The 20,651-nt window shown below is 39.8% G+C and overlaps 1 protein-coding gene across 3 annotated transcripts in view; it reads left to right on the top strand.

Moving 5' to 3' along the window:
* The window catches only part of grik2 (glutamate receptor, ionotropic, kainate 2), a 153,734-nt gene extending 134,512 nt beyond the window's left edge, over window positions 1-19,222 (top strand). For all 3 annotated transcript variants that reach the window (XM_086079521.1, XM_086079522.1, XM_086079520.1), the window contains one exon: window positions 14,306-19,222. In XM_086079521.1, coding sequence (XP_085935647.1) covers window positions 14,306-14,553 — 248 coding nt within the window. In that variant the 3' untranslated portion in view covers window positions 14,554-19,222. The remainder of the gene's footprint in view (window positions 1-14,305) is intronic.
* Window positions 19,223-20,651: the final 1,429 nt, after the last annotated feature.

Below are 20,651 nucleotides of genomic sequence, written 5' to 3'. Positions count from 1 at the left end.
AAGACAATATATTGAATGTTCAAAGTGATAAACTATTTTTTTTTTTTTTTTTTTTTGTGCCAATACTTATGAGTAATTTCATGCCTGCAAAACACTCCAAAAAAGCTTGGACAGCAGCGTGTTTACCACTGTGGTTACATCACCGAATTGCTGAAGCTTTGTAGGTGGAATTCTTTCCCATTGCTTGATGAACAACTTCAGTTGTTTAACTGTCTGGGGCCTCCATTGTCACATTATATGCTTCATAATGTGATAAGGTGTATCATATTTTCATTGGAAGACAGGTCTGGATTGCTGTCAGGCCAGTCTAGTACTCGCACTCTTACTACGAAGCCACCCTGTTGCAACACGTGAGGAATGTGGCTTGACATTGTCTTGCTGAAATAAACAAGGACGTCCCTGGAAAAAGGCAGCATGCTGCTCCCAAAACTCGATGTACCTTTTAGCATTAACGGTTAAAAGTTACCCACCACCAACAGACCTCCGTACTATCACAAATGCTGGCTTTTGAGCTTTGCACTGATAACAATCCGAGTGTCCCTTTTTGTCAATGGCCCAGAGGATACAACATCCAGAATTTCCCCAAAAATAATTGAAATGTGGACTCGTCAGACCACAGCACACTTTTCCACTTTGTGACAGTAAATCTCAGATGAGCTCAGGCCCAGAGAAGCCGGCGACGTTTCTGGGTATCGTTGTATACATGGCTTTCGCTTTACATGGTAGAGTTTTAACTTGTAGATGAAGTGACCCACTGTGTTAACTGACAATGGTTTTCTGAAGTGTTCTTGAGCCCACGTGGCAATGTCCGTTACACAAGGATGTCAGTTTAATGCAATGCCGCCTGAGGGCTTGGAGGTCATGGACATTGTTTTTGTTTTCGGCCTTGCCACTTGTGTGCAGAGATCTCTCCAGATTCTCAGAATCTTTTGATATTCTGGACCATAAATGATGCAAGCTGTTGTGAACTGTCAGACTATTTGTTCACGCACTTGTTCACAAAGTGGTGAACCTCGCCCCATCCTTGCCTGTAAATAACTGAGCCTTTCGGGGATGTTCTCTTTAAACCCAATCATGACACACACCTGTTTCCAAATAACCTGTTCACCTGTGGAATGTTGCAAACAGGTGTTTTTTTTTAAATATTCCAATTTATTGTCTTTTGTCTCTGTCTTACCTTATTTGGAACCTGTTGCAGTTGTCAAACTAAAAAAAGGGAAACAGAGTATTAGTAAAAAAACAAAAACATTCATCAGTGTAAAAATTAAGCATCTTGTGTTTGTAGTGTACTCAGTAGTAGATGGGTTGAAAGGGATTTTTCAAATCAACGTTTTCTGTTATAATTTACATTTTGCACAATGTCCCGACTTTATTGGAAATTGGACTTGTAGAAATATTTAAAATATAAACTGAAACAGTGTTGAAGTGCTGGCAGTCACACTCAGTCAACAGATTGAAACCAGGCACATGCACTAAGCATTTCATGCTGCATGATCCACGTCAAAAGTCACACAAATCCTGTTCGTCCCTTCTTCTATTCATTCATCCTGCAACTGCCATATTGCATAAACTCTGTTATACTACACTGCTCCTTAATTATAAAAAACATTTGTTAGACACCCTGTTCTCAAGAAAATGTAGCTGAATGTTGGATGAACAGCAATTAGAGTAGTTCATATAAATAATAGGTAGACTCTGACCATTTGATATGTCCCACCATGTAATTTTACAATAGACTAAAGATTAAGAAAAATGTATGGACAGCAATTGCTTTTCTACAGTATCACTGAGAGCTAGCCATGAATGATCTAGGTTCACGGTCAGTGAATACAAGACATCACAAGTCATGGTAAGTGATGGAATGTCACGTTTCTTAGAGAAAAAAAGATGAATGAGTTGCAGGTTGCCTAGTTTGTGTTCAGGTGATGGCAGTGATGGAAAAAGGCCAATCTTGTTATTAAAGTGGATGGCTGAAAAGGCAAATACAAAATGGTACGTAGTATTTGGGGGGGCCCAAGAAGCAGTTTTCACTAAAATGACAAGCAATGATGCTAATTCCATGGTAACCTTATTGATAGAAACAACCTTAAAGTTTTAAACAAAGTACTTTGCCCAACACAAAGTGAAATTTGTTTCCTTATTGTATTATTAATGCGTTGTAAGGAACCAACAGTTTAAAAAACATTTTAAAGCCCCTAAAACCCACACCATAAGAGCTCAATTTTTCACACCATCAGAAGCTTTAATCTCAGCATTGTGCATATTTAGTATGGTCTTCACACAACTTTCTAAAAGCAGAAGTGGGGGGGGGGAACACTCCCCAACCCTGCCATTAATAATAGAAAACAAAGATATTTTAGGGGTACTTGAAAACAGTTCATTAAGGCGTGATATTAGAATTTTGCAATGATTTATTTTATTGGTGAGCATCTTAAATTGAGAGCAAGTGTTATATCTATTCAATGTATTCATATAGTATGTATGGTAAGTCAGTGCCATTCAAGTAGAACAAATGTTACAGTAGGCCAATAAAAAAAAAACATAAAACAAAAGCAAATTCAACACTGAAACTGATGAGCTTTTATGGGTTTTTAGTACAGCTGTATAATCCCTCAAGGGTTATATAAGTCAGCAACGAGAAAATAAACACACGTCTACAATGATTGAGTAGAATGATTTGGAAGAGAAAGGAAATTGTGATTTTTAAGGAAGATTTTGCATTTCACTCCATTATTTGAGACTTTACTGGTCGACGAATACCCAACAGTGATACACTGAACCAAGGAATCACTTTCTAATTTTGAACAGCATTTATTATAGCCTACATGACATTGCTTACACATGATATATCACATTTTAGTAGTAGTATTAGTAGAATTTCCTGATAAACACAATATGCTTAAATTTATAGGTGAATAAATAATGGAGGCGGTCTTGGCAATCCTGGGCAGGCTAGCATAGAGCTCAGAGTATGCGTGTAGAAGAACCAGACAGAAATTCCATCGAGCATTTTTGCGGTTAATGTAGCTGGGAAAGTTGGCAACGTTTCTCTGGTCACATTCATATTTTGTAAATATTAGTATTATTTGTATTATAATAATACCTTCGACCCTGAGGATAAGCAGTGAAGTAAGTGATGGATGGATGGAATGTTAATGAGTGGTTTTGCAGTGGTTCACTCACATGAATTGCATGCAGACATCGTAGGTTCATTTCCCACTCAGTAATTGTATGAATGTGAATATGAAGTGTCTCAATATGTGCCCTGTGATTGATTGAATGATTGATGACCACTCCAGAGTGTAGTCTGTCTTCCACCAGAAGTCAGTAGGGATAGGCTCCTGTTCACTGTAACCCTCAATAGAATAAGTAGTATAGACATTTCTGTTCAATAATAATAATTTGTCCATCCATTTTCTATACTATAACTTAGCAGAGTGCTGACTTGTTTATATTTTTAGAAAACACTTTCTCAATTGAGTTAATCAGTACTGTAGTTTCAGTTAAAAAAGACATTGCTTCGGAACTACCAAGAACAAAAATCTGCTAAGAATAGCACTGAACTTCAGTGAATTGATTTGGCATACACTGCATAATGTCCCTTCATAACCCGACATCTGTCATTCCCTGTGGTCTTGTAAAAGCAATACTCAAAGCACCCTCACCTTCATGTTACACTTCCACAAGGCCTCGGCGTTCATTTAAGGGCCTGACTGCAATTTGCCTCTTTGAATTATATAAATAACCAATTTGTCTTGAAGATCTGCTTCTTAGATATGTCTTCCTTCTTGGATTTGGCCCCTTAAATAATCATAGGACCAGATAAAAAAGGCACCAAAAAAGTTTTAAAATATTTGTAAGAACAGTTAAGACATCTCTTAGTCTCCTCACTCACCAAAAACATGGAACACATTTTCATGTGAAGCACAGAGTGGACACTTATTAAAAATAGCAGGAACAACACGTGTTGTAGTAAGTAGCACAATGCAAAACCCGTCATAGTAGATCACAGCGACTTGTACAAAGTCCTCCATGGGCCTGGGTCTTGTCCCCCAGTCTGTCAACGCCCATTCACAGAGATCTTTGAAGTCAAGCTTCAGGTAGAAAAAGATGCTAAATCCAGGTCCAGAAGGTAAACCCCTTGCCACAGTTTGGTTTTAGCCACAGGTGCTTCTTCTCAACCTCCAGACATCTGTGGCACCTTCTGGAACTGGATTTGGCACCTACGGGTGGAGATCAGGAAAGTTGTCCTTGGGGTTAGGTCGAGCTCCTTCTTTTAGAGTAGCCTAGTGCAGGCAGAGGTTCCTCTCTGCTGCAGACAGTTTCTCCTCCAGAGTTCCAGGCTCCTTTCAACTAGCCACACAGATTGCACTCCCAACAGAGAGCCTACTTCCTGGGCATCAGTGAATACTGGACCCTCTTCATCCACTAGTTTCTTTAAAGGGAATGCTTTTTACCTGCACAGTGCTCTTCCACCAGTCCTGCTATGTAGGTGGCCACATCTTTCCACGCTAAGTCTGGATCCTGAAAGCAGCTCTAATGCTGACCAGGTGGACAAAGCTCTGACTCCCCCCGAAATAATCTCTGAGTAAGAACAAGACCAACTGTGGTGCCAAATGGAAATCATTCCAATACTATTTTTCTCTGTATACATGTTAATACCTGATGGTGGGTCCAAACAGGCAAGTCAATAACACAGCAATGCAACCACAAGGTTACTCAACACAAACTGTGTCATTAATCATAAGGCCTTACTAATTCTGCTTTACAAACATCTCTTGACCTTGAATCACACCAAGGTATTCAAAGCCATCCTTTTGCCCGTCTTTTTTTCTTTTCTTTTTTTTGGAAGAAGAAGAGCAGGGAGCATCTTCCCAACAGCAAGGTTGTGTGCAAAACTCTGTCATACATCTTGAAGAAGAACAGGAAGAAGACCATCTTGAAACCTGGTGACGAGATTGAAAAACGTGTAGGGTGCTTCTCAGTCTCTCTCATCTTCTTACCCTTTCCTCTCTTTGTATTTTCCACCGATTTATTAAGTTAAAGCGTCCAGTCACAAGCAGCTAACGAGAATGAAACAAAGTCACAATTTAACACATGCTGCCTGCACAGAAGACAAGTAAGTGATCCACATTGCAGTGCTAATCGGCATGAAGCTTATCTGTGAGAATAAACCATCAAGAAAAAACGTTTTGTGGTTTTTTTCCTTCTTTTTTTTTAACCAGTTGCTGAAAGTGTCGACTTGAAAAAATTAGTGTTGAGTATCTCTTTGTTGTTTTCCACATGCTTGATAGCACACTGCAATTTGCATTTTATAATTAGTTCTGTTCTGTGACATTAGACAGAAGCAAAAATAGCATCTCCTCATTTCAATACTGGGGATGAGCCTTGCACGCTCTTATAGACTGATGGTAAAATGGTAAGTGGAGTGCATGTATATAGTGCTTTATCTACACAACACGTTACAATGCATCACATTCATCCATTTACACACACATCAATAATGGTGTGTGTGTACCATGACTGATAAACTAGGCTCGCTCCAGTTTTGTCCCAGTGACGAGACATGGCTACGGTAGGTTTTACCTTTGACTTCAAGTTTTCTTTGTTAGGGCAAAGGTCTAAGGCAGATGAGCTCTTGTTCCACTTTAAAAGTCAAAAATGCCTGATGCTAAGGTGAAATCAGCTAATATTTTAGATTTTCAATTGTATCTAACGGAACATTGTTATCGCTAGCAGATTGCTAGCTAAAAGTTATTATAAATTGTACCCAAAATGATTTTAGTAACCTGGGTCAAAGTAATACCAACTATCCATTCAACCAGTTTCTTCCACCTATCCGGAGCCAGGTAGTGAGGGCAGCAGCTTTAGTGGGAAGCCCAGACTTCCCTCTCCCCAGTTACTTCATCTAGCTCTTCCGGTGGTGTTCCTAGACCAGCCGTGAGACAGTCTCTCCAGCATTAATTGGGTTGTCCTCAGGGCCTTTTCCCAGTAGGACATATCCGGAACACCTCACCAGCAAAGCATCCAGATGAGTCACCTCATCTGGTTCCTCTCGACACAAAGGAGCAATGGGTCTACCATGAGCTCTTCCTGGATGACCAAGCTTCTCACCTTATCTCTAAGGGAGATACCGTGCAGAGGATACTTATTTTGGCTGCATGCATCCGTGATCATAACTATTGGCGAAGGTGGGAAAGTAGATAGACAAGTAAAATTGAGGGCTTAGGCTTTTGGTTGAGCTCCTTCTTCATCATGACGGACCGACAGAGTCCGCATCACTGCACCGATCTGCCTGTTGATCTCCCGTTACATTCTTCCCTCACTCTTGAACAAGACCGCATCACACTTTAACACCTTCACTTGGGTCAGGATCTCATTCCTGCCTGGAGAAGGCACTCCACCCTTTTCTCACTGATTACCTGACTCTCCGTTGCGAACCGCTCCAGTGAGGGTTGAAGATTGCGGTCATATCATCTGCAAAAAGTAGAGATACGATACTGAGGCCACCAAACCTCAGATGTGCCTTGAAATTCTGTGCTTATGAACAGAATCGGTAACAAAGGGCAGCCTTGTCAAACCCTCACTTTAAACAAATCAGACTTACAGCCTGCAGTGCAGACAAAACTCTGACAGCGGTCGTAGAGGGGCCAAACAACGCCTATCAAGGGTCCAGTACCCTGTTCCCCATTGAGAGCTCTGTCCCTCTCTTCATCTGAGTGTCCAAGACATGCAGCTGCAAGTCCGATGATATGACCAAAAAGTTCATAATCCTGTGTCCCGGTGCTAAGTGCATGTTTGGACACCCTTATGTTTGAACCTGGTATTTGTTAGCGATGAGCACAAAAGTTAGAACACTGGTCGGGTTCTGATCCTCCCAATCACAACCTTCCAGGTCTCACTGCCGTTGGCCTTATGATCATTTAAGTTACCATGATGAAGTCCCCAGTGAGAGCTCTCGCCTGCACCTCCTCCAAAGACTCCAAAAAGGGTGGGTAATCTGAGCTGCTCAGGACCCATCTCGAAGGTAAAAGGAGTCTACCCTCTCATACTTTGGGTAAACCTCAACGAACAGGCACGGAACCAAGGGGCAATGAGTAATGAGCAATGAGGGGCCATATCTGCTCTGCGCCTCTCACCAGGGTAAACTTCAGAGTAAGAATCCAACTCCTTTCAAGAGGACTGTTCCCGGAGACGAGTCTGAACTTTTTAGTCTTGCAAAGCAGCTTGGGCACATTCAATGCCAGAGGTGACATTCTACGCTCATAGAGACATATTTGGTATCCGAGGATTAGAACGCCAAGGCCTTCACACTGCTCTCCAAGCACCCACGTTGTTTATTGTCAGTGCTCTTGTCATAACTTTTCAATGAATTATTTTAATAGTCACGTGATTTCCCATTGTCATGTGTTTTTATGTTTTAATCATGTGTTGCATTTTTATAAATACCTCAATCATGTTCTCACAATTTTAAAACATGGAGTCCTCATATTATGTGCAAAATAAATTATGTCTATAACATAACCCTCCACCCTCTATTCTTAAATATATCATAGTTGGACTCATTATCCACCAGTTTAAATGCATCATTGACTTTAAATGGATTGTCATCTCCATGCTAGCCTGTCAGATTTCCATGATTACCATGATTATCCCCTTCCTCCCTCTCCTCATCCACTTCCTGCTCCACTCCTGTCCTGCCATCTATTGTCTCCCTTCCTTAGCTCCTCCTCTGCTTACTACTCCCACTCCTCCTCCTCCCCCTCTTCGTCCTCTTGCTGCTTTTCCCGCTCTCCTTGCCTGCTGCTGAGGCTGCTGCAGACTAACCTGGCTTTCGGGGTACAGGGACCACCAGATGGCTGTGTGTGAGGAACCCATCTTATCTCCTGTAACACGCACGCATCATGCATACACACAGATGCACAATCACCTTTGCACCTTTGCATGCTTACGGATGCACACATATGCACATATAAAGGTGTGTGTGTTGAAAGAACAAGTGGAATGTCGTTAACATAATTTGATGATGTTAGCTTCCACATGACATGTCAGGATGGGTAATCTAGTAACAAAGAGCTCCCTATTGTAATTCAAGGAATCCTGCTACTGCTAATACTTATACTGCAATTTGTCTAACCAAGCCTCCTTTCAGAGTCAACGTTAAACACTGATTTATTTATTTTTCTAGAAACATTTAATACTGTAACTCTTTCAAATGTGTATAGTATTATTGTACTTGACACCAAAAATTCTTCTTAACGTAATTCAAATCACTCATTCCTCCTTGAAAACAATAATTGTGTGTAGGTGACATCTGTTGCCATTGAGAGCTGGTCTCTCAACTCATTAGCTATTGACCAGTGGTGCTTTGTATCCAAAACTATTATACTGCGAAACCCCCTCAAGCATCACATTTGAGTGTGCAAGGCTGTTTGAAAAAGATGGAATATGATGACATTTACATGTAGATGAGTGCAAGAAAGTGACTACCAGTTGATGGTTTCTGCCAGAGGCTGCTGTTCACTTACTTTATATATGTTTCTACATTTGGCATTTCAGTGCTGCTTATGTTTTGTAAATCTCAAAAATCGTTATTATTTTGTGTTCCCAATACTGACATAATAACAAATGTCATGTAACCCAAAGCTGCATAAGTAGCCTTAGCTTCATGAATCATGAATTGCCTCTGCAGTTGCCAGTTAGAATTGTGCCATGACTTGGATCAGATGCTGCTGTCTATACTACAATGACATATCACCAGAGGTGTGCACTTCCGTCAGTCGTCAATTCCCGTCATTGACTATGCCCACCTTCTGCGAGTCCTTAATAACGCCTCAAAAAAATACATGGACTAAGCACCGAATGAAACAGGTTTATGTCCATCCATCAGGATGTCTTTCTCATTCCGTGTATTTTTGAGAGACTTTGCATCATAAAGCATTCACCGAAAATGCGGAAGCAATCGATGAAAAATGGGCATCGTTGTCAACGGTACTTGACGATTGATTAAAATCAAGGCACTTAAACTGTGTAGTACAACTACATTTGTCGACCATGAAGTGTCTGTCTGTCTATGTATCTATCTATGTATCTATCTATCTATCTATCTATCTATCTATCTATCTATCTATCTATCTATCTATCTATCTATCTGATGCTGATGTAGTGATCACAAAAGTCAAAGCAGACCAGGGGCCTCATTTAAAAATGTTATTAGCTGTAGAAAAATTATGCCACACTTACATTCACCCCATCATTGACTGGGAATTGGATCCAAGTTGCCGGCACAGAACTCATACGTGAACCACATCATCAGTTACTCTAAAGTAGGATGACCAAGCATCCTGTTTTGGGAGGACAGACCATTTTCTTATGTCCTGTTCCGGCGTCCGGGGGATTTATAAATTCATGAAAATGTCCGGTTGGCATTGTGTGACTAATAAGAGGTGAAGTACACTGTGTAACTGCGACTGGGAATATGGTTACCCTTCTCTAAAGACATAACTTTATAATGACCGGTGACTCTTGTTGCCGCTATTTGTGCCAATTGATCGCATCTGAGATTTTTTTGAATGGTAAACACACCAAAATATTCAAGAACAATAAAAAGACACTAGAGTATTTTTGGATGGGCATGGCTGCCTCTCTAATGACTGGTGGTTATGCTAAATTGTATCCAAACTGTGAAAATTGTAGAATAGGTCTCTACAAGTATCTTTTGTGAATTTGCTCCTATCGTGGATGGGCCTGAAACATACAAAATCCCTCGCAATACACAGAGGTTCACTGTAGAGAAAACAAAAACATTTTCTGAGTAGTGATACGCCACACCTTAAGTTGATATAAGAAGCTAAGACTGATAACCAATCTTTTACAGAATTCATTTGTGTGATGACGCCTGTGTGGCACCCTACATGCTCTTTTTGCCTTCTTTCAATTTCCACTTCCTGCATTGCATTACAATGTTGCCATTCTCCATAGTGCTAACGGGCCCTCCTTCAGAGCTGTGGCACAGCTGCTGATTGTTGAGCATCATAAAAACTCTGTAATCCAATGACCCTAAGCTGCCGCTATCAATCCAACATACCACCAGCAGGCAGATTTGATGGCAATGTGTCCCCTGAGCCTGAGTCGAGTGGGCCAGTGCACTACAAAGCCTGGAGCCTGCATGGCTTTTACCAGTAACCCACAACAGTGCCATTTAATTTTACAGATGGTGGAGTGGGGGTAAATGAATAGCCAGCAAAGCCTGCCTACAGTGTGGTTCAGGTAATCAGTAGTGTTTATTGCCACACATGATGCATTTGTGTATGTATGGTGGTACGTGCAAACACAAATTTCATATTGCATAAGTTTAAATACAGTATTTGATCTGTGGGGCCTGTTAGCAGTAGTAAAGCGCAATATGTTGTCAGCCTAGCAAACAAACCATTATTTGGGAACAAATGTGTTCTTAAGTCCCACTTATGCCCTTTTGTAAAAACAATATGGCATTAAACAATATTTTTTTTTTCAAGAACACTCAACAAAATACGTACAAAATGCGTACACAACTTTAAAGTGCTTCATAATTGAGGATTGCATAATTGCATTTTTCATGACTCAATAGTATGATTCTTTTCTAGCATTGAAAGATTTATCCATCCATCCATTTCTTGTATTGTACGTTTAGCTTGTCCTCATTGTGCAAGATGGCTTCAGGCGCGAAGCAGGGAACACCAGTCAATCATAGGACACATAGAGATATTCACACCTATGGACAATTGATATGATATGAATATTATTGTATTTATTCAGAATAATAAGCATAAAACAATCAAACATTCCGTTTGGGCCGGTTATCAGAAGCTAATGTTGGTAACATTGTTCGCTAACGCTAATCTGTGCAAACACTGCAGCTCTGCAAAGCAAAAGCATGGCTTTGGCATGATAGCTCTTCTGCAGCCACTTCAAAGTGATTCTTTTGCTTTGGCACTTCGGCCAGCCTAGCTGCCAAGTCTTTGGCTGAGAAACTTGTTCTGGGGGTGTTTATTATGTAAATTAGGCACAACAGTGAGGACGGAAGTGTAGAACGATTCAGAAATAGTACACACAAAACTAAGGATTTACTTGGGTGTTTAACTTTGCATAGGGGCTAGAGACACATAGTTATTTGAATATAAGCAAATATAAATACAATTTTCCATAATATATCCATTCTAGGTATTCACAGTGTGAACACAGGGTGGACTGCCCTGTGCCCCATCCAGTGGACTCACGGCTATGAGCTCCATTAATGCAACTTCTGTGAAAACTGGTGATTGAAAGTTTTCACTTCCAGGGGTGGTGCTCAATGTAATCAAAACTCAAGCACAAAAACTAGGGTGACTAGATTTTCAAAATGAAAAAGTGGTATGCTATATAATATATAATAAATGTCATCACTAACGGGGGAGGGTGGCGTGGGATTTGGGGGTGCGAAAGACGGCCAACATGCGCATCAATTGCTAATGCTAAATGCTAACTGTTCAACAGTGCTAAGCAAGTGAATGCACTCACCATTAGCAAACCTTTTTTTGCTCGTTCCCGACAGCTGTGCTGTTTACCTCGTGCCAGTCAAGCATTGTAACATTGGAAAAATACCCCTAGAAAGCTCGGCTTGTGTTGTCTGTCCTTTTTAATGGGTTCATCGTTATGAATCGCTATGGCAACTGTGTGATTGACATACACGTGGCAAAATACAGGACGCCGGGACGGGACCTGCGTAGTAGCAGGACAAAACAATAAGGTTGGTGAAATCCGCCGAGATGTGAGACCCAAGGCTCAAAAGCAGGATGTCCCAGCCAAAACTGGACATCTGGTCCTAACAATAACCATTATATTGATTCATAAATACCCCTGACATTGTCAATATTGTGGTTGATTAGTCTACGTTAATTTGCTCACAACAAAGTGAACAAAAACAACAACAAAAATTAAGATGATAAAAAAGTATAAACAGAACTAAAACAAAATTCCCAGCTCGCTGATTGTGTCATACGTAGCACAGAATTTCATAGTATGCTTCCTCCTCAGCATAGGCATGGGTCCATTTGTGTTGTACTGTAGCTTTGCCGCCATTAAAATGCTGTGTGCTATAAAGGGAAAGTTTTAAACAAGCCAAGCGCATAGAGTACAACACAGCATAAACAATCGTAAAGTCCAATGGAGTTAACAACCGCATAGTAGGTCGAGTGAATGCCCATTAAGTTTAATTAAAGTCCAAAATATGAGACCTAACGCTAAATCAGATTCAGTCTGTGTCCTTCTGGTTCAATTGTAATCATAAGCCATAAGCAAAAACACTTTTTTTCCCAGGTATTCTCAGGTCCACACTACATTCCTACCAAACATTTGTGCACTCAGCCAAAATAGACTTACTTTTTGGCAGAATAAAAAAAAAAAAATCATAAAAAGAATTTACTGTAGTCTACTTCTTGTGACGGAATTGGAGATGCGCTGATGGGCGAGACAGCTCAGCACGCTGGAACGCCCAAGGAAGGGCAGTGTATCTACTAAATTCACAAACACGTCGCACGACTAACACTTGCCCCTGCACAAAAATTTGGATACGCCCGCGTTTAGCCCAATCGCAGTCTACATATTGTTGTTGCCAAATTGCCAGATATGCTGGAGGTGGGGCAGATTTGTTTTCCAGAATAACCAGAAAAAAGCAAGACAACCCCTAATGGTGCCGATTTATGTTTCACTGCCATGAAAATTGTGATGTGCCAATTTTTGTGTCAAGTGCACAAAAATAGAGCCCAAGATCTCCACTTGCGGTGATAAGTTGGGTGCTGTAAAGTGAGCACTTGGAGATCATCTTGCACCCCTGATTGTGTGTCTGTGTGTGACAACCCCGCTGCTGTCATATTTATGAATGAAATACGATGACATCCAGCACACACATCCGCGGATCTTAGATTATGTCTGCGTGGACCTGGTTCAAATCCACCAAAATTGCTTTACATCACCTGCGCCACAACTTAGACCTCATTCACCTGCTCTTAAGTCTATTAGCCACCAAATTGTCAGATGCGCCAAGGGCATGTAATAAAAAACGCCCTCGCTCCGCCGGAATGTCTAGCGAGCCGCAGTGCGAGAATTCCTAAACAAGCTTAACTACCGGCAGTCTTGGCTCGATATGAAATTGAAGATGCGCCAGTTTTTACGCTGGTCCTGTCTACAAAATTAGGGCCCTGAGTACGTATTTTGGGCTGACATGCCATGCGTGTCAATCTTATGTGATTCATTTGATGTTATGAGTTACATCATGAGATTTATTGAAAACAACTTAGATCTATGAGTTCTGTTGAAAAACTATGCAGACTTTGGGGAAGTCAATAGGAAACTAATATGGGAGCTAAAATTGGAGGATATATTGGAAAGGAGTCGAGATATTAATATCCATACGCATATAAATGAGTATTGACATGGCAGCTCTGGTACACCGTAAAAAAACTGTAATAACAGAATTTTACTTAATGTCTTTCTTTTTTTTCTTTCTTTTTTTCTTTATTTTAAGAATATCATTTAATTTACAAAAATAAACTCTGATTTTACATGTCAAATGAAAAATAACATGTAATCACTGTAACTGTAAAAACACACAATATTTAGTAGTACATTTATTGATTGTTAAAATACGTCCACAAATGTATCGTAATTTTACAAATATGTGTTTTTTATTTAATGGAATAAAATGTGAAATCCAACTTTAAAACCCTAAAAGAATAAAAAAGACAAACCATTTATATTTACGGAGAAATTAACAGCATTTTTTTTTTATTTTACCATCATTTCTTTGTGAATTGACAATTTTTTAAAAGTAAAAATAACTGAAATTTCTGTAATGTCCTATAGATGGTAGCATTCATTGTATTAGCATTTATTTTGAAAGGACATCTAATAAGATAGCTATACTGTATTTATATTGTTCATCCAACAACAATGTAGATGCACAACCACTCGACAACTGTATTCTATTTTATTCTTCTCTATAAAATCCTGAGAATAGCATGCACCCGTAAGTGAGTTGATCAAATGTTTCAATTCTGAAATTATAAAGGAATAATAAATCATAGTTCAATCCATCCTTGATTCTGCCATCCATATCAACTTCAAACATCAAAATGCACACCATTACCATCAAGTCATCCCAACACATTCTCATTTGCAACCTATTAAATTATACTGTATATTTTTGATAAATCAAAATCGTTTGAACAGCAGCAAGAGTCTCAAACCAATTCTGTTCTATTGTCTCCCCCTCTATTGTCAACCTTAGAGGTCCTTTTGCAGTGTCATGGTGGACGAACTGAGGGTGTCACTGAAGTGCCAGCGCAGGCTCAAACACAAGCCTCAGCCAGCCGTCATGGCGAAAACGGAGGAGGTTATCAACATGCACACCTTCAACGACCGCAGACTGCCAGGGAAAGAGACCATGGCATGAAATGGCAAACTCTTCCTCGCCCTCGTCTCCGCAATGAGGAGGCATGTGGAGACACGTGGGAGAACCGCGGGGGGAACTGGTAAACACGTTGGGTTCTTTTTGACATTGAGCAGAGGTGCTTGAGAGTGCGTTGACAAAGTGTCATTCGTATTAAAGATTAACTTGGATTCAATAATATTTCCTGTGGAAATAACTTGAACCGAGCAGAATATTCAGCAAGTTACCTCATTATTCTTACCACAATAACAAGGTGCAAAGTACAGGCAGTGGAATTTTCAAAGCCTGAAAAAAGTGGGTTGAAAAAGGCAGAAGTTGGTATATTCAAATTTTAATAATGGTGGAATGGACCTTATCGTCATCATCATCTTAAGTTACTTTATCTGCCTCCAAGGGGGAGCAGCAACACGAGCATCTTAATCATCAAACTACACATAGAGGACTGGAAACTAATACGATTTGTCTGTTTTCAATCATGGATAGAATAAGCAAACCAACTCAAGTTAACCCCAAGCCTCAAAGACTGCAACGAGTGCAGCTGATTCGTAAATGAATAGGGAATATTTCTTTGTCATATACTGTATAATTAATCGAGAAAAAGTAATATATCATCCATCAGGCAATAAGTGAGATTCATTTATTTGTGTTTCAGAGTACTAACATGTTTAGTTTTCAAATGTAGTGTATGGGAAGGATGCAGAAATATAACCAAAGGATGCATGGTTTAGGGCCGATATATACAAGCTATTGAGTTACATGTATTGTATCAGCCTGTAGTCGTAAATAGGGATTAAATGGAGGCATACACCATTACTTTCAATTTAGAGGAATTTTAGGATGTGATTGGCACAGTTCCATCAATTCACAGCAAACACACGTGAATAAACTGTATTTATTCAAGTATTTATTGTTTTATTTATGAAATTTGCTGTTTATACAGACTGGATTTTCGCTGCGGCTGTAAATCTCAAATTCATGTCTGTATGTTAAAGTTTCTTACGATACGCTCTGTGTAATGTCTCTTGTGGCTTTTTTTTCATTTCTTTTACAACAAATCTAATATTTATGTGCATCTACAATTTCTAAGAAAAATTGTTTTGTACAAAGAGAACCAACATTTTGTATTGGTTTTTACACACATGAACTTAACCATCAAGAGTGCCATTCATGGTAGTCGTGCAGGGGCGTAGCCAACATTTCAGAAGTGCGGGGGACGAATCGAATCGTTCAGGAGTCAAGCGACGTTTACACTGTGTTCCCAGGGGCCATGGCAGTTTTAGGCCACCGTGGACAAAACGGGATTGCCGTGAGACAAAAAAAAGGCTAAAAACCCACAGCACACTACATTTTGGGCAAATGGGGCTGTCGTGACCACTTTGAACATCGTGTAAATGGAGCTAAAAGGGGGAAGTCAAGCCACAACATTTTTGGGGGACAATATGTACTATGCAGCCCCACTAGTCTAAATGTGGTATTATGATTGATATTGTGTTAGTAGAATATGAGTTATGAAGCAAAATCCAGCCATTTTTATCCATCTCAAGGGGCGGCCATTTTGCTGTCGACTGAAGATGACATCGATAGTGGCTTTTCCATCCACCCATTTTTATTCGAATTTTCAAGACATGCAAAGATAAAACTGAAACTGGAAACAATAGATTTTTTTTTTTTTTAAAGGGCCCAAAATTCGCAAAATAAAGTTTGCTCGCTTGGAGGGGGTGGATTTTGAAGCGTATCAAAAAAAAAGGAAAATGCAAATTTTGGCTATAGACACAGGTTTTGCGAATAAACGTTGACAAGACCGGATACACGTTGCACGTTTTGACCGGATATTACGAAACAGAAAGAATTTGAAACAATTGGATAGAAACCTGACTAAGGTTGCTCAGCGCTCAGGCAACGACCAATCAAAGCTTAGCCTTCGCGCATGCGCATACGAAGGTGCATACCAAAAAGACACATAGTCCAGTATTCCGAGTGACGAATGTAATGTGTATAAAAGGACATTGAACCCGAAAGACAGTCCCTCAGAACCTTCTCGCGAAAGCTGTGATTAGCTGCTTTTCCACTAACAAGCCCAGGATCTTTTAGTTCTGGGTAAAGGGAGTTGTTGTTTGTAAAAGTTCCGCAGGGAATTTGTCATTGTGTTTCCACAGCGTCATACAGTTCTTGGTAATTTATTCAAATGAGTTTGATGAGCCCAGCCGATGTAAAAACAACCCACACCCAAATTTGACCATTCAATCAGCCTTAGTCAGTGCAGCCGGCCCCCTCAAAATTCCAGCCGGGCTCAGCAAGACCCTGCTACTGAGATAGTACTCGGATGCCCCCTGGGGAATTTAATAACCCCGGAAATTGTTGTTGGTGGAAAAACATGCAATTTGACCAAGGTAAATTGAAAACTTCTCCAAAAGTTCTAGCGGTGGAAAAAGCCCTATTGGTTGTTGCCTGAGCCCTGAGCAACACTGATGTCATCTTCAGCAAGTGGCAAAATGGCCGCCCCCTGAGATCGATAAAAACGGCAGAATTTTGCTTCATAATTCATATTCCACAAATGTAATATTAATCAGAATGTCATGTTTAGACTAGTGAGGTCACACATAACATATTATTTTCAAGAAATTAAGGTTGACTTCCACTTTAAGCTAACTTTTATGAACAAATGATCATTCTCTCAAGTTCAACTTCCCCTCTCCATAGTGGTCAAAGAACTAAATTGACAAATTGTTTGAGGTCAAACACAATGACAGTAAAACCCAAGTTGCCAAATAATCAAGGGGCATATGTATGCTTTTTGGCTGCGCGTATCCTCCCATCAAATGGAATCACTTTCGCACCTTCATGAAATCTATCCACACTGGGCGGTGAGACCATAAAATAACTTAGGGCCGCTGAACACTGGGCGATGATTCCGAATCCCTCTAGGAGTGCAAAAAAAATGACAGCTGGCCACTCACCCCCGTGCACATTGGGCAATTTAACATAAGGACCCATTGCAATGTGAACTGCGAGCCTGTATCTTGTTCTTGGATGAGAATAAAGATGAAAAAAATGGGGATATGTTTAAAAGGTGGGACTTACTTCAATTCATTTTAATGGAAGGCAGTAGGTATGTCACTCGTATATGTTTTTACCAGCTTCACTATTTCATCTACGGGTACATATGAAATCATATTGTTGTAAAACACAATATGTGTACTATTCTGTATTTCTGTTGCGGCAGTGGAAAGCTGTGTCTTTCTCACTTATAACCCAGAAATTGAGTTTTCCAGGTTATGCATGGTGGGCGGGTCTTAATTCCTTCACTTACGCATAAACAGGAAAATATGGCCCTAAATTTCCAATGGCAAGACTGAACGCAAAAATTCTTGTTGCACACTAAATAAAATGGAGGGGATTTGAGCCATTTAAAATAAAATGTGAATACTGATTTCCAAAGCAAGGCATTAATGGACATCAACTTGGGCTGAAAACTCATTAACATCTGACATCTTTTGACAACTTGAAATATGTAAAACCTCTGAAGCCCACCAAAGCCTCAATATATATATATATATATATGTCAATATGAAAAATATGAAAACCTTTCTTATTTTTTGCCTCTTGCAATAACCGGCAGCAGGCAGCATATATTTGTCTTATCTGCTGTCCGTGTGATTAATCGTCTGTGCAATGACTGTTGATGATACATTCAAGCAGGGCTTGGCATTAACTTGCTCACCAGCCACTGTGGCCGGAGGTTTTCCAAAGTTACGAGACAAAATTTTGATGTTGGATAATAAGGGTGATGCACAACTAATTCAGTAAAACAGGTCAGAGATAAAAGCTAAAAGAGGAACGCAAATGAAAATCAGATACTACTAGTACTTGTTGAATAACTGCCATGGCATATCTCTTTTAAGAGGCTTAATGAGTGTGTGGGTGCGCACATGCTGCACCGACGGAATACTCTCCCATCAGACGTGCTCCGGCGCTGACACTTCACAGTTTTTATGTCACCAACCAATCCGTTGACTTTCGGAAAGTCATTCATAGGAATCACGGATCAAGGATGATCCGTTGCAGTAGTATTCATTATATAGTTTATATCAAATTCAACCTGCCAAAGTGGTTAGTGGGGAGTGGCGGTGACAAACGCCACTGCTGAAATGCAACCGCATTTGGTGGGTTGGCGGGTGCATTAATGTCAAGCTCTGCATTCAAGGGCAGCTCGTTAAAACATGTTGCGGCATGTGAAAAAGGTATTGAATTGTTTTGTGCTATAAAAGCACCCCTCCCCCTCACAACTACGCCCCTGCAGTAGGGTACTCCAGACTGGTACTCACATACACCTATACTAAACACTGAGCTGACGTACACAAGGAAGAGCGTTGCAGTAAACGTGTCCTCACACCGGTAGGCACTCTGTTTTCCATTGATGTTTTGGAGAAGAAAACTATTTTTTATCATATAAAGGAACAACATATAGAGAAGAATATTTTTACCTCACACACGAGATGATTATTGACAACATAGTTGGAAACAAATACAGTGTATGTATTTACATAAAAGAAGAAACACTTAAAAGATGCCTATTCATTTTGCAATCCTAATTCATGATATTTAGGATTCAGAGTTGAGCAAATGTGTGTAAATGGTTTTTAAAAAATGTATTAAATAAAACATGGATTTGTTGTGAAAACTAAATACAGTGCACTGTTTACCCTTTGAAGTTGACACACAAGTTCAAAGCAAATAAAGTACAACATTCACAAACTATGCCTAATTTGCTTTGTTGTTGTTGTTTTTTACAGAATATGCATGGATAAAACATGAAAAATACATAATTAAAATATATATAAAATACGATGAAATATTAACACATGGATTCAGTCATGTGAAAAGTACCTGGAGGTCATGTTTTGTTTCTTTGACAAAAGTACCTGTACCCGCTTCCTTCAAGTTATCCTTAACACTTGGTTTCATAAAGAGAGGAGGCTTAAATCCCTCTGGATGGAGAGGATGCGAGCGGACATATAGCTCGCAAGCACAAAATTTCATTAACAGGCTAAGCAAGCAAAGACTGATAAATTGCTTTTCCACATTAAACACACTGATTTCCACATATTTTAAAAATAAAATAATGTGTAAAAGTTTTAGGCCACAGTTAGGGCCGTGTCATATGAGTGTTTTTAATAGAGTGCTCAAACACAGGAAGTGCAGTGTGTTAACAGCAAAATGGTATGTTAAAAAAAAAAAAAAAAGAAGAAGATCACTGCGTCATCACAAAGTAAGCCAAGTTCATATTTTTTTAATTAACAAAAAATACAATGAATAAATCAAAATCAAATTAGAATGACTGCAATTGTCACTGGCTTGGTGGATAGTAATATTAAAGAACGATGTTTGTTTTTAAGGGTGCTAAATCAGTCTGTCATAAGTGACTGAAACATCGTTATTATAGCATCAGCCTCCTTTGATATCGGGAGATCATCAGAACCAAGGCTAGAATGGCAATCTGGGGCAGATGCTCGGTGGGCCAGTGTCTTGTGGGGCCGATGTGGTGCCATTTATTAATCATCATTTTCCTCCATTTTACCCAAAGAGACCAGCCCACAATATATAGAAAGTGCCTAACTTTTTAATATATGCTCCATTTCCCCATCAATAAATCGAAATGTTAAAAAGGGAATACTGGAAGCAAATGGTACCTCCTTATTCCCCAAAACTCCACGATTCTTGAACTGGAGCCTTTCAAGTGGTTCCAATTTGACAGGCCCAGAACATAGGTAGTGTATATACTGCTTAGAACCTATAGAGCTTTGCTCTGAGACCAACAGCTGTGGGGGATCAAATTGCAGAAAGGTATTCCAAAAGGGCAGACAATGTACCGTATTTTCCACACAATAAGGCGCACCTAAAAGCCTTTTATCTTCTCAAAAACCGATGCGCCTTATATGTGGATCAATATTGGTTAGGTAAGCTCCATCTAGTGGATGCTTAACACAACCCCCAGCCACTGCTGTAGCTTTATAATGCAGCGTGCCTTATATATGGAAAACGTTTTTATTTGTTGTTTTTTTCTTAAGAGAGCTCAGTATTGTTCATTCGGTAATCTTACCGATTTGACATGTCATCATCATTGCTCTCTCTCTCTCTCTCTCTTTTTTCTTTTCTTTGTATGTGCATAAAAATGTGCGTGTGC

This window comes from Leptonotus elevatus, chromosome 6 (genome assembly GCF_054856555.1).
Source record: "Leptonotus elevatus isolate MCC_2025b chromosome 6, RoL_Lele_1.0, whole genome shotgun sequence".
NCBI classification, from domain to species: Eukaryota; Metazoa; Chordata; class Actinopteri; order Syngnathiformes; family Syngnathidae; genus Leptonotus; species Leptonotus elevatus.
This window is presented reverse-complemented; position numbering and strand designations above follow the sequence as displayed.